We start from the raw sequence: 17,407 nt of genomic DNA, 5'->3' as shown, positions 1-17,407 counted from the left end.
AAACTTTCACAAGCGTCACTATTTTAGGATTTGATTTCTTTTCTAGCTGAACATTCAAATTATAATTTCTTTTAAACTGAAACAACGGCAAAGCCATTTCTTGCAGTGCGCTTTTGGTTCAGGAAGCCGAGTTCATGGGATTGAAATTTTGTTGACATATTGCATTCCTGTTAAAACACAAAAATTAGGAAAAATAGCACTCTTTGTCGAACAATGAATTCATAACCACAAACTGAGTTCTCGAATTCCATGGAACGCTCCAAGAGTCAAGTTCAAATGACTAAACTACCCTAGAACGTTTGAGTTACCCACCACGGCCAAAATCCCATATACCAGGCAAAACTTAAGGGTATTTTCATCAGTGAAAAATTCAACGGATAAGGCAGTAAGAATCTCTCTCTCTCTAAGCTCATGGAGAGCTAGCTGTCTCTCTCTCTCTCCTGAGAAGATGGCCATTTCCATCTCTATCCGCTCCCCATTTACCCCAATCTCCTCTTGTTCCCCTTCCCAAACTCCCTTTCCGAAGCCCTACAATGGCCTTAAACCCTACCACCACCTCCCCACCATCTCCATATCCCTCCCCACCAACAAAACCCTGACCCCCATACAGAGGAAGCCAGTTGTGTCAATGAGCATGGAGGCCGGGATTGGGGTGATGGGCACCAAATTGGGGATGATGACATACTTCGAGCCAGGCGGTAAGGTCGTCCCTGTTACGGTGGTCGGCTTTCGCGAGGGGAACATCGTCACCCAGGTGAAGGCCGAGGCCACCGAGGGCTACAATGCCGTCCAGGTTGGCTACCGGAGGGTCAGGGATAGGAAGCTCACCAAGCCCGAACTGGGCCATCTCAACAAGGTGGGTGCGATCCCCATGAGGCATCTGCAGGAGTTCCGGCTGGTTTCCGTCGAAGGGTTCGAGCCCAACCAGAGGTTGGTCATCGAAGACGTCTTCAAGGAAGGCGACCTCGTCGACGTCTCCGGGAAGTCGATCGGAAAAGGGTTCCAAGGTACTAATTCATCTGCCATCCTTGAGGAGTTCGTGAAATGTGTTTCTACTATGATTTCATGGTGGAGAAATCAAAAGATTCTCTAGATTATTGAATTTGGTGAGCATTGATGAATTTAAAAAGTAGTCGAATTTGTTGGTCTCCGAATGCACAATCTTAGATAATTGATGGTCTGGTGTTGAATGAATTAGTTAGTTCTATTCACTTGTTTTGTGTTTATTTGTTTCTAATTAAACGATATGTTCGATTCTGATTATGACTCATCTGTGTTTTGATGGTTTCTTTTATTTTGGATTTATACATGAAAAATAAGTAATTCATGAGGTGAAATCTTTACATGATTGAAGTATTTGAAACGGCTAATGGATGTGGTAATCCAACTGTTTGTAGCGGAGTGATGATACCGTGGTGTTGAAGGGTGTTTACAATGGAATTTGATTGAGAAATGCAGTTTGTAGCTCTTGTTAAAAATGTATATACACTGTGTACACACACACACACACACACACACACACACACACACATATATATATATATATCTAGGTTGGAACTAGGTTAATTTATTTAAAACTTTTTAATTCTTATTAAACTAGTCGACACATTAGTTGACCAGTCAATAGAGTGGGTGGAGGCAAGAGCCGTTGGACTAGCTCCAACCACTCTATGGAGCTCCCACTTTGTGTATAAATAGGGGTTGAATCCCCTCTTCATTGTAATGTTTTTTGCATGGATTTATATCAATAAAATATTATTTCTTTAGCCTCTTGTGTTGACCCCTTTAGTGGGTTTTGTGTGTGAGCCCATTTGTGGCTTCTTGCGTGTTTATTTTGGTATTTTGGTGGACTTTGTTGTGGCTTTTTTGTGTGTCCATTTTGGTGATTTGGTGAACATCGTTGGAGGCTTTCATTTTCTTACATGGTATCAGATCTTGATGATTAAGATGAATTTGTTTTTGTGCATCGGGAAATGTGCTATTCAAAATTTAAAAGTATTGAAGCTCTTTTGCAATTCCTATTCAAGTACTTGTGAGATCATGATTGTGTTTCAAGTAAAAGATTGGTGGTGCTTACTTAGTGGAGGGGTATTCGTGTTTGTTATCGGTGGTGCTTGCTTGGTGGTGGAGTGCTCATGATCTTCACCTTGCTTTCTTCCTCATTTTTATTTCTTTTCTCTATTCTTTTCTTAAAAATGGATGATAATGAAAATGTGACCATAAAACCCATTAAACTTCAACAACAACAACAAAAACTACGCCTTCATCCCAAAATAATTGGGGTCGGCGATATGAACCAAAAAAGAAAATCATTATGGGTCTTCCACATGAATCCTTCTCCTCCAATCATTTCTATCCAATGCCATGTCCTCGGTGAGGTTCAAAGCATTCATATCCTTTCCTATCACCTCCATCCATGTCTTCCTAGGCCTACCTCGACCTCTTCTAACTAATATATTTCCCCATTTCTCCATCCTTCTAACTGGAGCATCATTAGGCCTTCGCCGAATATGTCCAAACCACCGTAAACGATTCTCTCTCATCTTATTTTCAATGGGTGCAACACCTACCTTCTTACGTATCTCCTCGTTCCGAATCTTATCTTTTATTGTATTTCCACACATCCATCTCAGCATACGCATCTCAACTACACTCATTTTTTGAATATGATGTCTCTTGGCAGCCCAACATTCCGTACCATATAGTAAAGCAGGCCTAATAGTCGTCTTATAAAACTTTCCCTTCAACCGCAATGGCATTCTACGATCGCACAACACTCCAGTTGCACTTTTCCATTTCATCCACCCAACCTTTATCCTATGATTTACATCTCCATCAATTTCTCCATACTTTTGAATGATAGATCCCAAATATTTGAAACAATCATCCACCGGTATTTCTTGCTCACCAAGCTTCACTACACTCCCATCACTACGTTGCTTACTAAACCGACATTCCATGTATTATGTCTTACTCTTACTCAACTTAAAACCTCTCGCTTCCAATGTCTGTCTCCATAATTCTAACTTAGCATTAACCCCAGCTCTAGACTCATCAATCAAAACAATATCATCAGCAAACAACATACACCACGACACATTTTCTTGAATTGATCTCGTAAGCTCATCCATCACTATAGCAAATAGGAAAGGGCTTAAAGCAGATCCTTGATGTAACCCAACCGTTATAGGAAAATTGGTTGTCACCCCTCCACAAGTGCGGACATTGGTTACTACTCCTTCATACATATCTTTAATTATTCTAATGTACTTGAGAGAAACACCTTTCTTCATCATTGTCCACCAAAGAACGTCCCTAGGTACTCTATCGTATGCCTTCTCCAAATCAATAAAAACCATATGCAAATCTTTACTCCTCTCTCTATTTCTCTCAATAAGTTGTCTAAGAAGATGTATAGCTTCCATAGTTGATCTTCCAGGCATAAAACCAAATTGATTCTCTGATATCATGACAACCTTCCTCAACCTAGACTCAATCACCCTCTCCCAAAGTTTCATAGTATGACTCATGAGTTTTATACAACGATAGTTTGAGCAATCTTGTATATCACCCTTATTCTTATATAGAGACACCAAAGTACTCTTCCTCTACTCATTAGGCATCTTATTTGTCCGTCAAATCTTGTTAAAAAGATTTGTCAACCATTCTAAACCTTTCTCTCCCAAGCATTTCCAAGCCTCGATAGGTATACCATCTAGGCCAACTGCCCTTCTTGATTTCATTTTCTTTAAAGCCTCTCCAATTTCTTTCTTTTGAATCTTGCGCATGAAGTCACGATTCATCTCATGAAAAGGAATAGAGAAGTCTTCAAGATCCTGAGCATGACTTTCATTTAATAGCTTATCAAAATAATCTTTCCATCTCTCCTTAATCTCCTCATCTTTGACTAAAACCCATTAAACTTAGTGACTCAAATTATGTAACATGGGTTTCAGTTATGAAGCACCTCATATGGAGAAAAGGGTTATGGGGACTAGTGGACGGGACCGATCTGAAACCCAAATTATTTCTTATCAAAGTAGAAGGTGAGAAATAAGTGTCTCTTATAGAGGTTGAAAAAACCAAGGCAATGACACTACTTATGAGAAAAAATGAAAGGAATGGAGAATGGGGCATGCCAAGATTATGTCTTGGCTAATTAGTAGTGTTGATATTAAGAAGTGTTATAGTCTTGCTAAATTCAAACATGCAACTAAGGCATGAAATTATCTCAAGAGAATGTATTCTCTTAAAGATATTGCACATATGTACAACTTGCAAGACAAAGTTCGAAACATGACTCAAGGGGACAAGAGTATTAGAGAATACTATAATGAATTGTTCAAGCTTTAGGAAAAGTTAACTCTTCTTGAACCAAAATGACATTGTCCCGAAGATATAGAACTCTGTCAAAATCAAATAGATGCGGAGCATTTTTACCAATTTATTAATGAATTGAGATCAGAATTTGAATCCACCAAATCCGTTCTCCTTAATTGGCGAAAAGTTACCTCAATTGAAGACACTATAGATAAATTAAGTATGAAGGAAAATAGACTTTTAAAAAAGATTTTTAAGAGTGATGATGACTCGGTTCTAGCCGTATCTAGACCGAAAAACTATGTTTGTACCTACAAACCGGCACACTATGGAACACCAAACAATGAACATTATGGAAAACGAGGCAATGAGTATGAGAAGAAAAAGTTTTGTTATTACTGTCATGATTCAGGACACATTAAAACCTATTGTTCAAAGTTGAAAATGACTTTTTCCTTGGTTGGACCTCCACAAGAGTCAAGTGATGTCAAATCACACAAGATTCATCAATTGGTAATATGCCTTTGACACAATTAGCAGAGGCCCTTCAACCTCTACTCAAAGGAGCATCTTCATCAATTGGAGCCGCAGTGTCTTCATTCGTCTTTTTCGATCCCGATAAATTTCTTTGACTTCTTGACTTAGGCACCTCTTTTCATGGGACACAAAATGGTAATATGTTATTTGAATGTTGTAACTCAAGCGGGTCAAATGTGTTTACTGCCGATGGGATATGTCTTGAGATAAAAAGAATAGAGAATTTCAAAAATATTTCTTAAAGTTCAAAAAGATTTTCTATTAAAAAAATTAGATATATTCCTAAATTAAATTTAAATCTTTTGTGTGTTTCTCAGTTATCTGACCATGGGTGTAACGTTTCCTTCTCCTCTCGTAGTTGTCGAGTGCAGAATTGCTAGTTAGGGAAGCTGATTGGGGAAGGCCATAGGAAATGATGTTTGTACTACATGGATTTTTTGAAAATACCCAAAAATATTTTTTGTTATAATGTTCATAACTTAGATTTGGTTTTATGGCATAAAAGGTTTAGCCATATTAATGTATTCAAAATTCAATATTTTTCAAAGATGATTTTTTTTTGTAATTCTGAAACTTTACATATGAAGATTGTATTCTTTGCAAAATGAAGAGATTGCCATTTCAAGAAAGAACCTTTGTTTCTTCACAACTGCTTGAGTTATACATTCGGATGTTTGGGGCCCAACACCTATTATATCTAAGGGTACCAGACATACTTGGATCTATTTCCTTGAACACCAATATGAAGTTTTTTTACATTTTCAAATATTTCACAGTTTGGTCAAAAATAAATTAAAAAATGATATTTTCATCTTTTGCATTGATTCAAGGGGATAATTTTTATCAAAAGAATTTAAAGATTATCTAGATTTAAATAAAATTACACATAAAAAATCATGCCCTTACACTCCATAACAAAATGGTTTAGCTGAAAAAAAATATAGGCATATTATAGAAACAACAAAAACCTTGCTTATTGCAAACCAAATACCTAAAGAATTTTGGGTTGAAGCCGCATTGACTGTGATTTATCTCATTAACATAATGCCATCATCTTTGAAAAATGTGTCACCAATTCAAAAACTTTTCAAACTAATTCTTGATTATTCTAGATTGAGAGTTTTTAGGTGTAAATGTTTCGTTTTTATTGCTAAGAATGATAAACTTTCTCCCTGTGTTATTCTTTGTGTCTTTTTGGGGTATGCAAGTAATAAAAAAGGTATTAGATGCTTTGATTTTAAAAATAAAAAGCTATATGTTTCAAGGAATGTGCCTTTTTTAGAAAAAGAAAGGTTTTTTGAAATTGAAAAATCTAAAAAAATAACTGAGTATTCTTTTTTGCTAGATCTAATTTCAAAGTATGACAATTATAATGTTGATCTTGATGAAGATCTTAGAGATGATATAGAGTCAAGAACAATCACGTGATAATGAGATTAAAGTTGTATATAATATTCCAGGTGTAGTGATTATAAACCTCCATGTGCACTAGAAAGATATATTGATAATGAAAACACAAACTAGAAGATCAACTAGAGTATCAAAACCTCCTGAGAAATTTGTATCTTATAACTCATTTTCACCTAAGTACCAAGCCTATATTGCATTAATACACTCGTATGTAGGGACCTCAACCTATGATCTAGCAAAAGAACACTCTAAATGGGTAAAAACCATGAGGGTATAGCTAGATGTCTTAGAAGAAGCAAATACTTGGATTATACAAGATATTCTCTCACGAAAGAAACTTATATGTTGTAGTTGAGTGTTTATGGTGTAAGGCTCGAGATTTTTAGAATTTTTTTTTAGACTCGGGTCGGATCTGGATCCGACCCGGGTACCCGATAACCCCCCCCCCCCCCCTCGTGCTTATTTAAGCAGCGAAAGGGGTAGGGTTTTCTCATTCGAGAAAACCCCTTTCGATGCTCGCTATCCCTTTCTCTCTCTCTTCTCGTTTGACCTCCGACCTCCGTCCTTTGCAGCTCGCCGGAGCCCTCGCCGACAACCCCACCCTGCACCTGACCCACATCCTCACCTCCCCTCTGCTGTCCCCCTCTCCTCGCGATCTCTCTCTCTCTCTCTATTTGTTACCTTTTCCCTCTCTCACTTGCTCGCTCCAACCACTCAGCGCCGGCAGCCCCAACGACCCCCTTCGTCCCTAGCTCTCCGCAGCCACCCTGACGCTGGTGGCCTCCACTCGACGCCGTCCCTGAACTCCCCCTACCTCGTTTCCCTCTCAGGTAATCTGATGCAGAGTAGGATGGACCCGGATCCATACAGCGTGACCCAAGCCAGGGACCAAATTTACACTCTAGGGATTGGATCCAATCCAGATATCGGTTCCAAGACATGGGGAAGAGGTCCCGCTGCATACCAATTCCAGGCGAGCACAGAGAGTATGAGACAGACAACTCCAGATCAAGCAGCACACCAGAGCGGCTATGTCACAGGGATTCGGCTAGCAGGGTGCCGCACCCGCGTCGACGCGACTCGACGCGGGTGCGTGTGCGGGTGCGGCACCGGGTGCGGTCAACCCTATCCTGGGTGCGTTGACCGCACCCAGGATCATTTTGGTCCATTCTTGTTTTGGATTTATTTTTTTTTTTTAAAAATTGCCCTAATGGGCTGCGAAATTTTTTTAAAAAAAAGTAATGCTGACAGCTGCTGACAGCAGCTGTCTGTCAGCTGCTGACAGCAGTTGTCTGTCAGAACAGCTGCAGCAGTCTGCTGACAGCTGCTGTCAGCTGCAGCAGCTGCTGTCAGCCGCAGCAGCTGTCTGTCAGCTGCTGACAGCTGACAGAGCTGCTGACCCCCTTGATATATATATATATATATATATATATATATATATATATATATATATTTTTTTTTTTTTACATTTTTGCCCCTGCCGCACCCCCGCACCCGGGTTTTTTGGAAGTGCCGAATCCCCGCACCCGAACCCGCACCCGCACCCGCACCCATGTGACATAGCAGAGCGGTATCGGGTTCGGGGCCGGACCCGATATCTGGAACCAGACGAGACCTTTAAAACCCCTCTAGGGTTGCGTGCGCAAGACAAAGAGAAATTAAACCCTTGCAACAGCTCTGTTACTTTTCTTTAGCCGCACGACTTTTCTTCTATTGTTGCTTTTCTTCTCCTGGTTTTGTCCTTTTCTGTTGGTTTCACTACAGCCGTAGGTTTCTCACATTGTTTGCATTAGTTCTTTACATTCAGCCAATAGTTGTTAGCTTGTTTGCCTTTTGAACATTGTAATAGTTTATTGGTCCTTTGAATAAAAGACGTTGATCAGATCCATTGATTTGATCCCTTACGGTGCACTCCTTTTGCTTCTCTTGCCATCACACAACTGATCGGGCACCAGACAGATCCACGACAACGTCAAGCCTGTGCGTGGGTGATTCATTTTTGTTGTTGCACTGAGGAACGACAGTGTGGGTTGTTAAGACATATGTAATAATATACATCTATATATATATAAATATAGATGCATTTACCATAATACCCGATAGGGGTATTATGGTCTTTTCACCAAGTACCCAATAGGGGTACTTGTTTTATTTCTTTTATTTTGCTGTTTTTTATTTTTTAAATGTATTTTGGGATACCGAAAAGGGGCCCCACAATGGAGTCGTTGGGGCCCCCAACGGTCACAATTGTGACCGTTGGGGGCTCCCAACGGTCACAATGGAGTCGTTGGGGGCTCCCAACGACTCTATTGGGAGCCCCCTTTGGTCTCCCTTCTCTTATAAATAGGGGGAACCCCCCTTGTATTTTGTATGGCTCTTAGAGAGCTCCTCTTCAATAAAAGAAATATTCTTTTATGTGTGTAGCCTTTTTATAAGGCCCTTCGTATATCCCTTAGTGGATTTTCTCTCTTGTGCTTGTTTCATTTGTCCGTGTTGGACATTGTGAATGCTTTGGCATTCTTGAATTCTTCCGCATACTTCATTACATGGGTATCCATTATCGTGAGCATATCGCATTCCTCCCTGCATCATAATCCCTCTCCCTCTCCTCTTGCGTTGTCTTCTTCGTCCCCTTCGTCTTCCTCTCTTTTTCTGGCAGGGGCGACGCCTTTGCCGCTTGTGTGTGATTGCCCCTGCCCCTCCTATTTTTCCGGTAGGCAGGGGTGCCTCCCTCCCTATTCCCTTTGTACGCAGGAGAGGGGCGAAACCCCTACTTCCCTCCCTGTTCCCTTTGTACGCAGGGGAGAGGCCGAGCCTCTCCCTGTGTCCCCTGTTTGCAAGGGAGGGGCCGAGCCCCTCCTTGTTCTCTCTGTACACAGGGGAGGGCCCGAGCCCCTCCCTGCGTCCTCTGTTTGCAAGAGGGGGCCCGAGACCCTCCCTGTGTCTTCTTTGTTGCAGGTGAGGGGTCGAGCCCCTCCCTGCTCCCTCTGTACGCAGAGGAGGGGCCAGACCCCTCTCTTTTTTCTCTCTACGTTCTCAGGCAGCCTGCCTCTGCGTCTCCTGGCAGGCAGGGGCAAAATCCCTGCCTCCCTCCTCTTCCTTTGTCAGGCGAGGGCCGAGCTCGGCCTGACAGTCGAGCCCCACCCCTCCTCTGTTGTGAGCAAGGGTTGGGCTCGGCCTGACAGTCGAGCCCACCCCCTCTGTATCCCCCTTGCGCTGACAAGTAGGGTCGGGCTCGGTCTGACAGCCGAGCCCACCCCCCTGTGTCCCTATTTTGGTCAAGCCGACATCCAACGAGGAGGGGGTCGTGCCCTTGCCCCTGCCTCTTTTCTTCAGCAGGTGTTTTTGCTTTCGCAACTTGCACAACGGAGCCCATTCATGACCCGTGACCCGAGACATTCGTCACATACACTCGAAGACGTGCGCAACGCCGCAACTCTCCAAGGTAGGAGAAAGTTGCGCAAAGGACAATGGATGAACTAAAATAAACTAATTAAAATTAAAATTTAAAATAGAAAAGAAAGGACAAAGGACAATATATATATATATATATATGTATACGTATATCTATATATGTATGCCTTTAAGTCAAGGATGCTGTTTCACGATCCTTGTCCTTTTTTATTTTTCTGTCTTTACTGCTTTCTGTTGCCGCCGCGCTTAATGTGCAAAGCCTTTTATTTTTGCATTTACTTTCCTGTTTTTTGTTGCAGCCGCGCTTGATGTCCACATGCTTTTATTTTCACATTTACTTTCCTATCTTTACTGCTTTCTGTCTATACTGTTCCTGTCTTTACTTTGCCACCACGCTATAGTGCACAAGCTTGTTTTTGCATTTACTATTTTGTACTTGCTTTGCCGTCGCACTTTATTACACAAGCTATTGCTTTCGCTTTACTACTCTTGTTTACCCTTGCCGCCACACTTAGAGCGCAAACTTACATTTTTGGCACTAGTGACTCCTTAAATGCAAGTCTCGCAGGGCACACAGGAGTGCACACCATTTTCGCTCTTTTCGAAAAGACGTGAATTTGCGTACGAGCACTACAGTCTCGAGAAGGGGATTCCTTGCACAGATCCCGGCTTCTCGAGTATGCAGTCTTGCAAAGCCAAGCTAGAGAATGTTGTGAGTTTCAAATTAGCAACTAACTTTCCTCAAGTTGGTACACTTGGGAGAAACATTTCAGATCCATGGAGATCCTAAATCATGCAAGTGTTTTCAGTTTCGCAAGACTAAGCATGTTGAATTTTAAATTTCTTATATGAAACTTTCTGTTGGGTTATCCTTTGAGAAACCCATGCCCCTATCATCGTAGCCGTACCTTTAGACATGTATGGTATGTTTGTACTACGATGAGTGATGAGAGGTCGATGACAACCTCAAAACGTGCAATAAGCACTTTGTTATCACATAAAATGGTGATGATTCGCTTTTACAGGCAATATGCTCGAGTGGGTCTGAAAGACCAGAACATATAGGATGGGGCGTCAGTTAAGTAACCCTTGATGCGCCCATTCGCCTCTTGTTTCTATCAAGGGAGAGGATAGATAGTACAAAAACTCCGATGGACAGGTTGTTAACAACTACCCCTCGGGCAAATGACTCGGTCTTCCCAGTTATCGGAGTTAGGGGACGGGACTGCCAAAAATTATCCTAGGTGGTAGATCCCATGGATTTCTGCAGAAGTAGGATGCATCTGTGGCCACAAATGCCTTTGAGGAATCCTTTCTTGGTCACTGACCGTCCCCTTAAGAGCGGATTCAGCTAGCTATCCGGGGTATCATAAAATACATAGCATAATAAACCCTCAGATCAGTCTCGATTGTTTCTACGTTTCGCGTCTGTGCGTACTCACTGGCTAGCTAATATCGAAACAAAGATTATCCTGTTCACAATATTTATTGATTGTGCATTTTGAGATGGATGAACTGTTTATTGCTTATGCTTATATTCTGTTAATTGCTTTAGTTGACTACTCTCCGCTTGTGTAATCAATTATTCATGCTAGAAATAGATTATTTTCTTCATAGATAACTTCTCCTGCTAGTGTAGCTTAATTACTAATTTAAACTTTTCATCATGCTAGCATAATATGCTTTGCTTTAATTTTGGTTCCATATTGTCTTGCTTGCGTATCTACCAGTTTTTCGTGAAATTGACCCATTTTATGGGCGCATGTGACAAGTAGTTTTTTCAGACAACTGATGGTAGGATGCGAGATGGCCTGAGACTTCACTCTTCTGCTCACGATTTTGTATCTGGGACACCTGTTTTAGTTGGAGTTTTGTATAAGGGGAAACCCTAACTTTTATACAACTGATAGTTTTCATAATGAATATTTGGCTCAAAAATTGTCTTGTATAAAATGTTTTTTGATAATGGATTTTTACGGTAACGTGTCCAAAGTTGTCAACTTGTTTTGCTTTTTAAAAAAATCGTTTTTGCTGATAAAAACTCTGAAAAATGAAAGGTTTTCTAAGTATTTTTAAAAGTTTACAAGTTTGAAATTTTGAGGCATTACATATGGTCTTAAACAAGTACCAAAGGCATGATATGACCATATTTACTCAAGTTATGCTTGATATTGAGTTTCATTGTTTGAATGATACAACTTTGTTCATTAAGATTTTTGATGCAAGTATTCTTCTTCTTCTTTAGGTGGACGACATGATCATCACCGGAGGAGACAAGTAGAGAGTTGAATACATTAAGAAACTTCTCAAAACACATTTTGAAATGATTGATTTGGATTTTTTAAAACATTTTCTTGGCATTGAAGTTGCTTATTCTTCTAGAGGTTATCTGTTGACTCAATCTAAATTTGCTCTAGATATCATTGCCAGGTTTGGAGTCTCAGATGATAAGAAGGTTGACACTCTCGAAGTTGTCAATACTAAAATGAGAATTGATGATGGATAACCACTTGAGAATCTAATACTGTACAAACAACTTATCGAGGCACTTTCTTATCTCTTAATTTTAAAACCTAATATAACGCATGCAATTCATACAATTAACCAGTTTCAGCATGCTTCCACTTCTGTTTATATGGAAATAGTTTTGCGTATTATTAGATATATTAAGACTTTCATTTATCGAGGTCTTTTCTTATCTGCTTCTTCATCTTTAAATTTAACTGCTTGTATTGATGCTGACTGGGGAGGTGATCCCAATAACCAACACTCAACCATATGTTTTTATGTTTTCTTAGGTGACTCGTTGATCTCATGGCGATGTAAGAAGCAACAAAAGGTCTCTCTCTTCGACTAAAGCAGAATACCGAGCCATGACTACAACCACTATGGAGGTAGTCTGGCTAAGAAGATTGTTGGCTGATGTGGGCGTCCCGAGTAAAGAAGCATCACACGTGTTGTAACAACAAAACTTTCATCTACATTGCCAGCAACAGAACCTTTCATGAACGATCCAAACATATTGAGATTGACTGTCATTATGTACGAGAAGAGTATTTACATGGTACTATTGATCTTCCCTACGTTACCTTAGAATACCAATTGGTAGATTTCTTTACCAAACCTCTCGCTGTACCTAAATTTCACTTTCTCTTAGAAAAACTTTCGGTTATCCAACCATAAGTTTGAGGGGGAGTGTTAAAAATGTATATCCATTGTGTAAATATATATGTATATATATACATATTTATATTTCTGTCTCTCTCTCTCTCTCTATATATATATATATAACTAGGTTAGTTTATTTTAAACTTTTTAGTTCTTATTGAACTAGTCAACACATTGGTTGACTAGTCACCAGCTCCAATGACTCTATGGAGCTCCCGCTTTGTCTATAAATAGGTGATGAGTCCTCTCTTGATTGTAATGCTTCTTGAATGGATTTATATCAATAAAATATTATTTTTTTAGCCTATTGTGTTGACTCCTTTAGTAGGTTTTGTGTGTGAACCCATTTTTGGCTTCTTGTTTGTTCACTTTGGTATTTTGGTGGACTTTGTTGTAGCTCTTTTATGTGTCCACTTTGGTGATTTGGTGAACATGGTTGGAGGCTCTCATTTCCTTACAACTCTCACTTATACTTATACCTAGGCATAAAGCTAAAATGGGTAAGATCTTGTTCTGTTTATTTCTGACATCAGTAGAAGTCTTGTGACTGATGTTGGTTGCATACATTTCCCAAGTGTTGGAAGGAAATTATTTGCCAGTTCTGCTACAGCTGCTTGTCTTTTTCCTAATCTGTATTTTTTTCTCTCAGAAAATGTCTGTGCAAGGTGCATATGAGGTTTGTACTTTCTGGCAGCAATTTTCATGCATTCTTTATTCTTTCCTTTGAAAAAGTTTCATGTGCTTTCTGCACAACTTTCACATTCCAAAATCTGGTTTTTCTTTCTTTCATTGGAAAGTTTCCAGAGCTTTCAGTTTGCATGTCAGGTTCTTGTATGATGATGATTGAAATTCAATCACCACTATAGTAAATTAACTTAAGAAAATTTACTTTTACTGATGTTCATTTGATCTGAGAATGAGCTTAAGCAAACCAAACTTTATACTTTCATGAGCTTGGCTACAGCTTGAGCCCACAGTTCCATCTTTTTGAGCCAGACCAGCATAGTACTGTGCTGGTCTCGGCTTGTTTATACCTATAGTTATTGCTTAAGTTTTAAAGGTTGAATTTTCAATTGGATTTTTTCTGTTCAGGACTTCAATTGTGTTAAATCCACATTCAGCCAGGGAAAAGACAACTTTTTTTTTTCCATTTTTGTAGAACTTAGTTTTATGTGTTTTCTTTGATTTTTGCAGGTGGGATTAAAAGACACAATTTTCGACGTGGTCCAATGACTCATGGTTCAAAAAGCCACAGAGCCTTGGGTTCGATTGGTGCGGGAACAACGCCTGGACATGTATATAAAGGGAAAAAGATGCCTGGTAGGATGGGAGGGACAAAGACAAAAATCAGAAAATTGCAGGTGGTTAAAATAGATAATGAGCTTCGAGTAATGATGATCAAGGGTGCTGTTCCTGGTAAGCCAGGAAATCTCCTGCGCATAACACCTGCAAAGATTGTTGGTAAAAACATACCAAAAAATTAGCAGGCATATGTAGAGCTCTTTCATTTCTACTTTCATTCAATCCTAAGACATCTTTTTAGCATGATCCTTGTACTCAATTCATCTGTTTTACAAGTTAAGGAAGCAAATTTTTTGATTTTTTTAATTGGAGAAATAATTTTTCTGTTAAATGAGAAAAATGTGTGCATATCAAATTCAACAAGAGATGGGCTTGATATTCTTTGAGTCATACATGTGGTAGGGATCTGCATCGTCAGGAATTGCCGTTTCATGAACTTTGAGAACTATCCTAAATTCAGTGGTTGGAGAAATTCAGGTAAAGCGTTTGTACTTTAAAATCCATAAAAAATAGAAAATTACCATTCATTCTCCACCATAACATTCTGCAGGCGGTAGAATTGATGTAGTGGTGGTTATGAAAATTTGATGCTTGATGTTGCACGTGCAGTTAACCTTTTGACTGCCTACTGTTTATTGTAATAATTTATTTGAATATACAGGATAAAATTAGTTGCAGAATGTAGAACGTACAATAACTCTTCCTTCATTATCTCCTTACAATTGTTCCACTAACCTGTGTTTTAGTGCCATTCATCTTAGACCATTTTGTGAAAGGAAAGAGATTTATTTAGATGAGTGCATCCATCATGCAAATCTTCTTGGCTCCTGTTCTTGATAATCAAGGGCACCACATAAATATATGGTTGCTTGACATGGTACGGAATGTGTTTGACTGCTGGATTTATATTGCATTGTCTTAACGATGAGTCTTGTTTTTTAGTCCCATGGAGAGTTATATCCCCTAGGTTTATCTCCTGAAAAAATGATTTCTTGATAGGAATGATTGCAAGAGTATTGCAACTCTGAGCTGAACTTGGCTCTGATTGCGTCTGAGACTATATTTATAGCAGCATGATCACATGAATTTAATGTTATTGCTAGGTTTTGGTGAGAAAACCACTTAATAGTAGGGGTGGCAATCGGGTCGGGTTGGCGGGTCAGCATACCTCAACCACCCGACCCGTTTATTAAACGGGTCGGCTGTGGCAAACACTAACCCGACCCATTTAATAAACGGGTAACCCGACATGACCCGCCAACCCGTTTAATAAATGGGTTGGGTCGGGAAAACGGGTTGGCGGGTTGGTGGGTCGACGGGTTGGCCCGCCCGCCTAACCCATTTATTAAACGAGTCAGCCGGGTTGGCATACCCCCAACCCGACCCGACCTGTTTAATAAATGGGTTAGGCGGGTCGACCCGTTTATTAAACGGGTTGGCTTAAGCCCAACCCGAACCCGCCTAAGAGGTGGGTTGGCGGGTCTTGTCAGGTTTTGCCACCCCTAGTGATAGTAAACAAGTAGGAGTCTTTCTGACTTGGACACATTTTTCATACTCTACTCAAGTTTCCATGCACTGAGATGTTATTTTATCGGCTTGCACCAATTGTAAATTTAAGCAAGTAAAAATCTAATTTACGCCAAGTGTGCCAAGGCATCTTGAGAGATAACAAAGCCCCCCTATGCGAGCATCCTTTCCCCTCCATTATGTAAACACACCCTGTGCAGAGGATGTGTGCATGTGTGTGATTTTTTTTCGCTGTCCTCGATCCGAACCGAACCAACTCTCCAGTGTATTGTCTTACCTGAAAACCGAACCATGGCCATGACCTTCCTCATGTGGCTCCCTAAACGATAGTACTTTCTGGCAACTAGAAACTTGATAATTTCCATGGCCATGACCTTCCTCATGTGGCTCCCTAAACGATAGTACTTTCTGGCAACTAGAAACTTGATAATTTCCTTTTTGATTTCTTTAAAAAAGAGGCGCCATCAGGTTGGAGGCATCTCTGACGGATTAACAAAGATGCCTTGGATGCCATTCATCCATGGAATGAACGGCAGCCCAAACATCATGATTGGATAGTTCACCTCTCAGATGGGTTTCGCAAAAACTTTCATAGCCATTCATCTACATGATGAATGACATCTAAAGCATAAAAAAGAAACGCTGAAAAACAAATGGCATTTTTTGGGTTGAGGTTCATCTCATAGATGAACCGTAAACGGCATCCAATGCACCCCTAACAATTGTCAGATTATCGCCGCTAAGTCTAGATTGGGTGCAATATGATTGCACAAATAATTGTTCATTAAGCACCTGATTACCCTCCATCATGCCATGGGCCCCAACAGGCCTTATACCCAAGATGGAGGGTGATCGGATGCTTAATGCACAAATATTTGTGCAATCATACTGCCTCTGATTTTTTGGGCCGTCACTCTACTTGTTTCGGACCAAACTTTTGGAACAGGGCATACACAGTGCAGAACTCTACTGAGTGAAAAATGCATCGAGTGTAGGAACGCGCGGTATGCGTTGGCCTGATCAGTGACGTGCAGTGATAGCATGACATACGATAGACAATGATATCGTCGTTAGTGCATTACTGTGTGGTGGCACAGACATAAAACGTTGTTTGGTTAAGCAGTGCCAACGGATCAGAGAATGTTGCATTTGGAGATTTGGTTAAGAACCTCTTGGCTTGCAGGATGTCCCACGCGTAGTGGTTGGATGCATGATGATGCGTGTGGGTTATGGCTAATTCTCCCAGGGATCACATTAGGTGATTCCAACCGAGTAGGGTGACTCGAGGCTAGGCGAATGAATGCTAGGTACCAGCGGATGAGTCTGGATGATGTTCTTCGCTATGGTGTTGAATCATCAATTGATCTTCGAACTGAGGACCACAAGGTCTTGTTCCTTCAGTGACGAGGTTTTGTTGTGGTGTGCGCATGAAGTCACAATACGCTTCATGGCACACAAGGTTAAGGAAAAGTTTGTGCCATTTTCAGAAGTGATAGTTGGTATGAGACGACTATACACTAAGTGACATGGACTAGATGAAATTCACATTTAAAAATGTGTTTGATCAGCTTCTGCTAAGCAGCTGCGCACGAGGTGGTGTGCAGGGCTAATGAAAATGATTCAGTATATAGAAAAGTAGTGGTACGCAACCTTTGACAGTTAGGTTGGCCAGATTGGGCAGTTTGGCACGTCACGGGTTTGCGAAGCATTCTATGCCCGTGATAAATTA

At 40.4% G+C, this 17,407-nt stretch overlaps 1 protein-coding gene across 1 annotated transcript; it reads left to right on the top strand.

The window, feature by feature from the left end:
• The first annotated feature begins 390 nt into the window (after positions 1 to 390).
• On the top strand, positions 391 to 14,457 carry LOC149838641 (large ribosomal subunit protein uL3c-like). Its single transcript, XM_090006722.1, has 2 exons — positions 391 to 1,007; positions 14,044 to 14,457. The coding sequence occupies exons 1-2, from the start codon at positions 449 to 451 to the stop codon at positions 14,331 to 14,333; spliced, it is 849 nt and encodes a 282-aa protein (XP_089862848.1). The 5' UTR covers positions 391 to 448; the 3' UTR covers positions 14,334 to 14,457.
• Positions 14,458 to 17,407: the final 2,950 nt, after the last annotated feature.

This window comes from Nuphar pumila, chromosome 5 (genome assembly GCF_984573655.1).
Source record: "Nuphar pumila chromosome 5, dmNupPumi1.hap1.1, whole genome shotgun sequence".
Lineage (NCBI taxonomy): Eukaryota > Viridiplantae > Streptophyta > Magnoliopsida > Nymphaeales > Nymphaeaceae > Nuphar > Nuphar pumila.
This window is presented reverse-complemented; position numbering and strand designations above follow the sequence as displayed.